This window comes from Diuraphis noxia, unplaced genomic scaffold, assembly GCF_037042655.1.
Source record: "Diuraphis noxia isolate RWA-SAM2 unplaced genomic scaffold, SU_Dnox_SAM2 contig0005, whole genome shotgun sequence".
Classification (NCBI taxonomy): domain Eukaryota; kingdom Metazoa; phylum Arthropoda; class Insecta; order Hemiptera; family Aphididae; genus Diuraphis; species Diuraphis noxia.
Window position 1 is genome coordinate 49,801,441 of NW_028301715.1, and position 10,203 is coordinate 49,811,643.

The 10,203-nt window shown below is 27.6% G+C and overlaps 1 protein-coding gene across 1 annotated transcript; it reads right to left on the reverse strand.

Annotated features, from left to right (window-relative positions):
• Positions 1–1,366: 1,366 nt before the first annotated feature.
• LOC107163886 (lipase maturation factor 2-like) lies at positions 1,367–9,911 on the reverse strand. The gene is made up of 11 exons (XM_015511500.2): positions 9,569–9,911; positions 7,798–7,978; positions 5,854–5,955; positions 5,552–5,784; positions 4,863–5,041; positions 4,653–4,758; positions 4,436–4,582; positions 3,915–4,361; positions 3,636–3,852; positions 2,849–3,000; positions 1,367–1,984 (listed from the first exon to the last, which is right to left on the reverse strand). Exons 1-11 carry the CDS (start codon positions 9,663–9,665, stop codon positions 1,860–1,862), a joined length of 1,986 nt encoding a protein of 661 aa, XP_015366986.2. The 5' UTR covers positions 9,666–9,911; the 3' UTR covers positions 1,367–1,859.
• Positions 9,912–10,203: the final 292 nt, after the last annotated feature.

A 10,203-nucleotide genomic window follows, 5' to 3' on the forward strand; every position in this document is an offset into this window, starting at 1 on the left:
ATGTCCCAACTTTTGCATAAGTTTTTCATACTTGTAATTCGAACTCTCTAAACTCATAAGAGTTAAGATATTATTGTATTAAACATTTAAAACAAAATATATAAGATTTGTATACTACAGATTATAGTAGAAATATCATACAAAAGATCTCAGGAATCGGGGCCCCCGTGAATTGCACACCCAACACTCCCGATAATTGCGCCACTGAATATACTTATAACTCATAAACTACTAGCCCCAAAATTGATTTTTATGTATTAAAATACTTCTCTATGTTGGCATTTAAAAAAGTAAAAAACTTAAAAAATGATAAGGATAAAAAATATAATTTTTTAATAAAAACGTTGGTTTTTTATAGTGTTGTTTGATGAATCAATCACCCTGTAGAATCGCAGAAAATTTAAAAAACTGGCAGACCCATTTTTTTTGTTTATTTCTAATAATTTAAAAAAAATACTTGCCTATTTTGACCTCTCATAACTCACAAGTATCATCCAGGTCCAATTTTTTATCAGAAATCACCCCATAATTGAAAATCGAATCATTTTTCGCTACTACTTTTTGAGTACACACATCATTAGACTATTAGAGAATCTAAAATGAAACAGGCTTTAGAAGACTGATATGTAGAAGTAAGACCTCAACATGCTTGAAAATTATGATTTTGTATTTAAACTTTAAATCAATTTAATATTATTCATTCATTAGTGTCAAAAATATTGAATAAACATTAGTAATATTATGTTGATATACCATTTACTTAATTTGAATTTAGATTTAGATTTTTAGTATATCCAATATATTCCTTAATAATTTTTGAAATCTACGCGTGTTTGTCTTTTCCAAATTCAACATCTAAAAGAGAAATTAACAACATTGGCGCTGATTTCAGGGTGTTGTTCTTATTCAGATCAAATAAAACGATCAAGAAAATTAAAAATACATATTATGGGGTAAATTAATATAAGTTGGATAACCGGTTATGAACATCTATTCTAAATCTAATTATAATTACCAATACAACTAATGATATTTATTATTTACTTAAAAACTTACCTTCAGGTTTATAATTATCCTGCCGTCCAGCGCGTAAATATAAATAAAACAGAAGAGAGAAAAATGATGATTACAAAATAATTTTTAAACTTGACTAAAACAAACATCAGATCGACGACTCTTCCACGATTGGTGTAAGTTCAAATCGTACGAGAGGTGACGTATCATTGTGTATGGTCTCACTAAATAGTAAATTGAATGGGTAATCGTAATGTTTACTGATAACACGTTCTATGTTTTTCAAACTATTATTAGACAATGATAAAATTATAATTTAAATTTCATAAGAAATAAAAAAATGTATAGAACATTTTTTTTAAATGTAATTGTTTATTAAATTATTCTAAAAATATTCATACATTTTTATTCATTTATGTTTAAAATGCAAATCCAAAACTACAAAAATTATTATGACAATCTAACACCGCTATATAAAGCGTGAATACACTACTTTGTTGCTACACACAAAATACACTACATAAGGGGTATGGAGATTGACCTATGCTAATTATTTTATAACACAACAGTCTCAAAATAATAACGTAATTAATAAAAAGAAACACAATTTAATGAGTGTTATAACGTAAAAAAAATTTAAATACAAACCACAAAATTTAAACTAAAAGAGAATATAAAAAATTAAAAATTAAAGTAATACAAATGTGTATATACATTAAAAACAATTTTTGTTTAAAAATTGAATAATTTCTGAGTTCACAGATCATCTTGGGAAGTGTAATTGAATAAAAAAAAACCATATTAAGTCTTCAGCAGCACACACACTTTTATATTAATAATTGCATTCAAATAGAAGAAATATTGGAGCCGACGGGTAATAATATCAATACAAAACCGGCCATTAAAAATCCAAATATTAATATTCGTGGATCGACTGCCAAGAGAAGTGACCTAATTTGGTCCAATATTTCTGTAATTAAAAACACAATAGATAAATAAGTGACATTTAATAAATTTAATTTTGTTTATATAAATTCATTAAAAATATATTATACTAAAAATAATGTTTACATGTAATTAATTATTTTAATCATTAATTTGATATTATATACCAATAGAATTTATTTTTATAGGCAAGAAATATTATTGATAAATTTAAGCTTTGTGCCTCTTCACACTCAGTCTAATTTTTTATTGAGTATAGATTATACACAATATAATTTTATGTATACTTCTAACCAAGATCACAGTTTATTAGTGCTAATTAATTAATTATTATCAAGTGCGTTATAACTACTAGTATATATTTTAGAAAACATCAATATCAAAAAAATTATATTAACTATGGATTCTTTCAAATAAATTAGCAATATATTTGTAGAGTGTATACAGCAATTATTTCGAACTAGGAAAGCACCAAATATGATCATAACCATTGAAATAATTAAAACAATAAAACCAACAAGGAAAATTGTTAACTTGAAAATAAAATACTAAAAATAATCATCTAGATATCTATAAATATTATTGGTTATTTATAAAATAATCATGGAAACTCTTAATTTGGGAATTAAATTCTTGACTATTTCATATAATTACACCATTATAGATATACTTATATAATGTACCTAACCGCAAAACAAGCATTCATAATTATTCTAATAAATTCAATTTTATTTTAGGTATTTGATTTTATAAATTTGAAAATCATGTTTAAAGTGTTCAATGTAATTTATAGTAAAAATATAACTTTAAAGTACTAACATTATGTAAAGACCAAAAACACCGTCTGGGCTAAAATAATTATAAAATATATAATTAAAATAAAACTTACTTTTAAAAATTGGGTTTACGGGTAATGGAGTTCTGTTACTCAGTAAAATTTTATGGGACTTCAATGTATCCAATAATACTTGATTATTTTTATCCATTGGAGCAATATATTCAGAATTTAATATTTGCCGATTCCACCAAACTCCTCTCTCTCTATAAACATAATATGTTAGTATTTATTTTAAAGCCAACTATTTAACAATAATTATATATGTATAACATTTAAATAAATCAGAGCTTGATATAATAATATCATTTATAATTAAGGTTTGAAAATTCAAGCATATTATAAATTATGCACTGAAAAATAACAAAATATATACTTAAATATGCATTATGGACAAATATACTATAATTCTTGGATCACCCACCAGTGTTGATTTTATTAAAAATTAACTACACAAATATCTACTGATCAAGTGCGTAGACTTGAAATTTAGGACTTAAATACACCTTTATGATTTAAATAATTTCAAGGTAAAATATGAAGAAAAAAAAGAAAAACATACAATTTTTTGATGGAGAAATAACAAAGAAGAATATTAATAAACAATTTAATATTATTTTGTATGAAATAATATAGTATATAAGTATATTATTACTGGAAGATCACGACACTATAATTTAAATTTTTTAAGTGGCTTCCTAGTTAGAAAAGAGGTTGGGTACCCCTTCTGACTGATAAGTGGGAAAGCATTTTTTCAGTTCAATGAAAATCAATTTTTTTGCACATCTCCGAAAGTAAGATATTCAAATTATGCAATATATCAAATATTTAGTAAACTTACCGTTGTATCTTTGAAGAAAACTGATATTTGTACAGGGATGCTTTAACAAACTTAGGTGGATTTTTACCAAATGGAATTTGATTAGTGTTTAATAATGAGAGTACTTCTTTCTGGTTGTTTAACAGACGATACATAACACTCATAAGCCAAGGATTTTGAGCTGGTAAAGAGTGAGCAGCAAAAAACAGTTGGCGATCGAGTAATGGCTTGTAAGGAGCTAAAAATAGTATTATTTAAATAAAAATTAAGTGAAATACAGATATCAAACAGAATACAAACCAATAATCGGTGGTGTAACATTTACATTTCCAGGTTTGTATAAGAACTGATATTCATACCATGGTCCTTTTATATCACTAGCGCCTTGTATTACAATTTCTTTACGGTTATCCAAATTGATGAATTCTTTAGGTGGTAAATAAGAGTTACTAATTTTATAAGGAGCTAATTTGTTGTAAAACATTTTTAAATCCTTTGTAACAGTATTATTAGTACTTGGATGAAGAGCAGAAAAATTGACCGAACTTAATGAAAATATACCCAAACAAATGGTTACATACAGAGTTGATGTTATTAACGCTGAAAAGGAACCATTACTTTTACTTTTTAAAGGTAGAGACGAATAAAGTGCTTTTAAACATTCAAAAACAAATGAACCTAATGCAAAAAGGGCAATATAGGGCAAACTTTTGCCTAATATGACATTAAATTGTTGCTGTGTAAATGCTGAAAAAAAAATGATAGAAGAATAAATAAAAAGTTATAAATATTATTATATTAATATAAAATTAAAAATTTACCAATTGTAAAATCTGGTGTATTTGCTGGAGAAATGCGGAAATTATACAACATGGGAAAAACAGCTATTAGAATGGTAATAACATTGATTGTCATAAGTCTTGTAAACACAGTAGAACACCATTGGCGAGTTCTAGCCAGAGCTAATTCTAGTAAAATTAAATAATTTTATTTATACATAATTTTATGTATAAACAATAATTAAGCAACTGTTTTTACCTCTATAAAATGTATGGTCATCCAACAATGATAAACATAAAACTATGTACAAGAGATTGTAATAGCTATAATTTCCTGATGCCAAAATTCCAACTTGCATAAATACCTAAATTATAAGTAAAATATAGACCGTATAAGTTATTTTAATACATGCAATCATTAGTTAATATATCAATAAATATTGCACATAGTTTCAAATGAAAATAATACCTGAATATAAAATGCCAACTTTTTAACTGACCGAATGGGTACCAAGAACATCAATGGAACAAATAAATCATTAATTTCAGCAAATACTGTTATCGTTTTCAAAAACCAAAGTGGAAAATAGTGAGCATACCAAGAAATAGCATTTGGTAGAGGCATACTTTCAAAATATTTTGATAAAGCTAAAATAAAATAAAAATACATTTATTTAAATTCTAGAATATAATCCAAAGCATTATTTAAGTTTATGACTCATTATTAGGTAATTACATATTACATATTACTAATATATATATTTTTAAGCCGTTACAATATAGAATAAGGCAACTCAACTAATTGAGCTTTTTTTTATTAAATATTCACACTCTTCGTTAATAATATGATTATAAATTCAATTAATGCAATATAAAGTAAAGTTATTTAGTATGACTATTTTCTCAGGAAGCAAAAAAATATAGTTGCTTTGTCGGCCAAGAGAATGCAGGCACTTTATATATATTCCTGCGAGCAAGAAATGGGAAGATAGAATTTTTGTAACCAAGTACGTGTTTTGGTTTGTTGCAACTACATTCTCTCCATAACAAACAGCGAGTGTAATATTTTTTTTTTAATTTGATAGAAAAATATCTTGGGTTCCATGTTTCAATTTAACAGATCAATCTACATTATTAAAAATATTTTATGTTACATACCAGTCAAATCATACCAGATTGATGACTTAGAACTCATTTTAGCAACACCAGCAGAAAATGCTACTCTAAATAGCAACCATCTTACAAGCCAAAAAGGAATTGAATCATGTGGTAATGATGCAAGTGAAGTTTGTAGACGTAAATTGCGTTTCTTTGAAGGGGTTCTTAATTTTTGGAAAGGTAATGGTGCAATCAATATGCATAATAATCCCACTTCCAATAGAAGCTCATCACTAAATTAAACAAATTTATATGACAACAAAACTGTGTTAAATGATAAACATAATATATAAAATACTTACGCTAGGTCTGACAAAAATATTTGACCAACATTGTACAAAGATAAATATGAGATCCAAAGAGAGAAAAATAAAAATTTGTTACAAACTTTTTGTGTCAAGAACCTTAAAAATATGATAAAAAACAAATTAATAAGTTTTCAGGATAATTAGTACAATTTTTTAATTATTTAAAAATGTATATCAACAATAATACAAAGTAGCTTCTTTATTTCTTAAATACTATCTGACGATAGTATTATAATATTACCTACCCTTTAAACCCGTAATACTGTTAATAGTATTATATAAAAACAAATCATAAAATTATAGGTATTTAGTATAGTTTAGTTTAGAATATAAAACGTTTTTCGGCTAAAATTTAGATTAAATTTACACTGTTTAAACATAGGTTTTAAGTCTCTAAAAGGAAACTAGGAATAAGTGGATTGGTTATAATATATATTTTATATTATAACAAATCCCTTAGGCTTATATAAAAGAATCAACATCAAGAAATAAATTGTTAAATTATCACAATTTGTATAGTAAACTAATGAGCAATTATAAATAGCTTTGAAATAATATGCAATTTATGGATACAAATCATGACGAGATAAAGACTATTTTTATACGTTATTGTTATATCTCGGGTTGTTTATCTAGTATAGAAATCTGCGGATCATATTATACTCTAATTAAATATAGTTTGGCCAGTTTAATTGTTTTAATATGCTAAGTAAGGTAATATTATTTATATATAAAATCTTAAAATATTGAAAAACATTGTAATGGCAGGCAATCCATATGGTTAATGGATTACAAGAATCTCATCATAATATACCTTGTATATAATATATCATATTGTATGGAAGTCACACAGATGTTTACATTAGAGTATATGTGGCTTTATATTGTTTGTTTTTATTTAAATAAGTTGTCCCATTAGATCGGACAACCATTGATCTTCAGCCAGATCTGAACAACATTACTACCCTAGCACGTGTCTACGAATATAGTCATGTGTAATTACTAATTAACTATTTAAATATATAATATGTATCTAGTGTAATACATTTTGTCTTTAAATGTTAAATGTATCCTTTCAAATATATTTTATATAATAATTGTGTTTTTGATAAATATCAAGCCTGTTTTTTCTTCTTTCGTTTGTCAAATGAAATATAAAAATTCTGCAGTTAAATTAGGGCGAGTACATTTGTTAAGGTCGCCACACACTGCAGCGGTAGCGGTGGCGGTGGCGATGGCGGTTATGGCAAAATGAAGCCGGACTCAATTTTACAGCCACTGCGGCGGCACAATCTTAATACATATATATTTACTTACATATGTGTATATAATTATTATATAAGAAGGTAGTAAATCGGAGTATGTACATAATATATGTAAATAATAAATTAAGCATGAGTAAAGAGATAAATACATATATATTGCACACACCCACCTCATCTTTAGATTGCTACACTCTATTTACGGAGAGACCAGGACTGCATAGCAGACGAAAACTCCTAAAACTCCACAATCCTCAAACAATACAACTCATAACGGCTACGCACCGCTACCAACAGTAATTTGTGCGAAACAGTCCTGTTTTCTCAGAAAACAGAGTATAATACTAAAATATATTGTTTATCATATATAATATAAGTAAGTAGGTAATTATCTAAAATATTCATTTTAAGTCTTTTAGTTCAAGTTTAATTTTCTGTTCAGAATTCAAAAAGGAAATGATTTATTGCTTTGACATACAGTCAAGCTCTATTAATAAATATTATATTATGCAAACAAGTATCACTGATCAAATAATTTATTCTAAGGCTTCGCAGTAAAAGTTGTAGATCAAACAAACATTTATAATATGTACATACTTTTAATTACATAATTATTTACACAACAAGTTTATTACATTTAAATGAATAGTATATGAGATAATCCAAGATAACTTACCCAAGGAATGCAAAAAATATTCCAAACAAGCATATTACATCAAACATATATTCAGCATTCAAACCAATTTCAAATGAAAACCATAACAATGTAGGTTTAAAATTGAATTTATCAAATACTTTAGGACTCTCGTTAATCAATGTATTTTTTGCTGGTAATACTCCATTTTCTCCAAAAAGACCTATAAAATTATTAATAATTAATAATGAACTATGATTTATTATAAATGTAAATTTAAACTAGTATTTAAATAAAAATATTTTAATATGATTATGTTTTTGGGCTGTATATACAAATTTATAATGACACTGAAAAATGTCCTTAGCATACCCACGATAAATATTTTTATGGCTACGGCGGCCTTCATGGCAATCAACGTATAAAATACCTAAAATGTTAACGAATTTTCATATTGAAGTGCTGCGCAGGGGTTAAAATTTTAACTTAATAATATTGAGGGGATGGTCCCCAATATTCATGGGAACATTACATTTTAAGTATCTCAATATACAACTTTTGATACTCTTCTTATTCATATTGTGGTGTAATGTTGCACTTTTTATGTTTAACAATATCAGACATTTAAATCAATAATATCCCTCAACTTGATGTATAAAACCACTTCAGGTAAATTTATGTACTTCAATAATATTGTTTTTAAAGTACATTTACTGCAAGAAGGTTATTCACTTGCTACGCTCACTCAGACATTAAAATTGAAAATATCCTTCGACTTGTTGTGTGAAACCATCTTGGGTAGGCTTTGGAGTTAATCAAAATTTGGTTCAAGAACTCAGGTCACTTTCCATGACAATGTAATTGTACTAACACAGGGCCTCGACTGCTCGCTTCACTGTTTTAATTATTCAACATATTATATTCTAACTATCTAACTTCAAAACTATGTCCAAGTCTTAAATACTGACTTCACCATAGTTTTTAGCATACCTACTTAACTACATACGTTTCAGAAAATATAAGACATCCCGTAAAGTAGAAATATGCCATAACTAGGAAAGTATATTTTTTAAAGTGAGGCAATAATCCGTTTGTATCAGTCTGCCTCTGTTCTAGGTTTAGAATCATGAAAATGTTCAAGAATATATGAACAGCTTTAATGCTTTTTAATATACAATTTTATATTTAATAAGAGCATAAAAATAAGAATAATACCTATTAAATATAATGTATCTACTATACTTATATAACTAAGTTTGTTCTTGACCTTTCAAATATTTAAATTCTAAAATATAAAATCTGAATACATTAAATTCAAATTTACTATAAAATCATATTATTTATGGTTATTGAAGTACTTAATACTTATCAATATTGATTTTGATTTTACACAAATAGACAGGTAGTGTATAGGTACAATGAGTTTGTTTTGTTTATTGTGTTACATGGTATTTAACAATTGTATAAATATTCTGTCTAAAATAGATAAATCTAATGTCGTGAAAACGTGACAGTGACATAGACATGACAGAATGATACAGTTGATGAAACGATATCGGTTCAATCAAAAACCATGTGGTATAACGGATGGGAGACTGAGCAATTGTCTAAGTTGTGACATAATAACGAGGGCAAAATTAGTGGTGCAAAGGGAATACATCCTAGAGTTTCATTAAATTGTCGACGACGTAAACAAATGGTCGAAATTCGAAAGTTAAGTGACGAAGAAACACACATGCCTGGGCCCTGGGGGGATTGGCAGATCAGAAAAAAAAGTCTGCCAGCCGAACATTAAACCATGCTCCATACTCACCAGAATTTTGAACGTAGAGTGCAATGAACGCCTGCAAGTAGATGACAGAGACGCCTCTCAAGAATAAGTTTCTCGTATAGCGTATATACTGCTGCATGTCTGCTGTGGTCGACGATTGGTCAATAAGTCGATCAAAGATTAAGAGGAATATTATAATTTCGTACCGTTACTCGACGACGAATAATTATTTGCAGATCATGATTGCGGGAGTACGTTAACGGTCGATTAACTCATCAATGTGGCTCAGGCCGTTCAGGGAGACGTTAATAAGTTAAACTACAAGTTAAAACTAGAAAAGCTCGCTATTTGCCGGGCGGCCCCGAAGTATATAATATTTATTATCGGTTTTCTTTTCCCTCATTCGCACAGTCAAATCGGTGTCGCCATCTCACCGGTATGAAATAATTCCCACTTTCGTGGGTGTGGAGCCCGCCGATTGGTCGAATCGGACTTGATTACGTTGTGACGCTATACGCGGGTAACCCACTACAGTATTTTATATGAAATTTCATCTATTCTGTGATATCTCCATGATGAAAATACGTTCCATGCACGATTAAAGATAATCGTGGTTCCATGTAAGAACGGTTGATAAAAAGTGATAACGGTGTAAACAGTAAACACAGACCACGGCC

Bases quoted from the DNA above. Each gene is read 5' to 3' on its own strand.
- LOC107163886 (XM_015511500.2), bottom strand. From the start codon at position 9,665: ATGCAGCAGTATATACGCTATACGAGAAACTTATTCTTGAGAGGCGTC. The intron at 5,785-5,853 runs GTAAGTATTTTA...TGTTTAATTTAG, and splicing joins ATATTTTTGTCAGACCTAGC to TGATGAGCTTCTATTGGAAG. The intron at 4,583-4,652 runs GTAAAAACAGTT...TAATTTTACTAG, and splicing joins TGACCATACATTTTATAGAG to AATTAGCTCTGGCTAGAACT.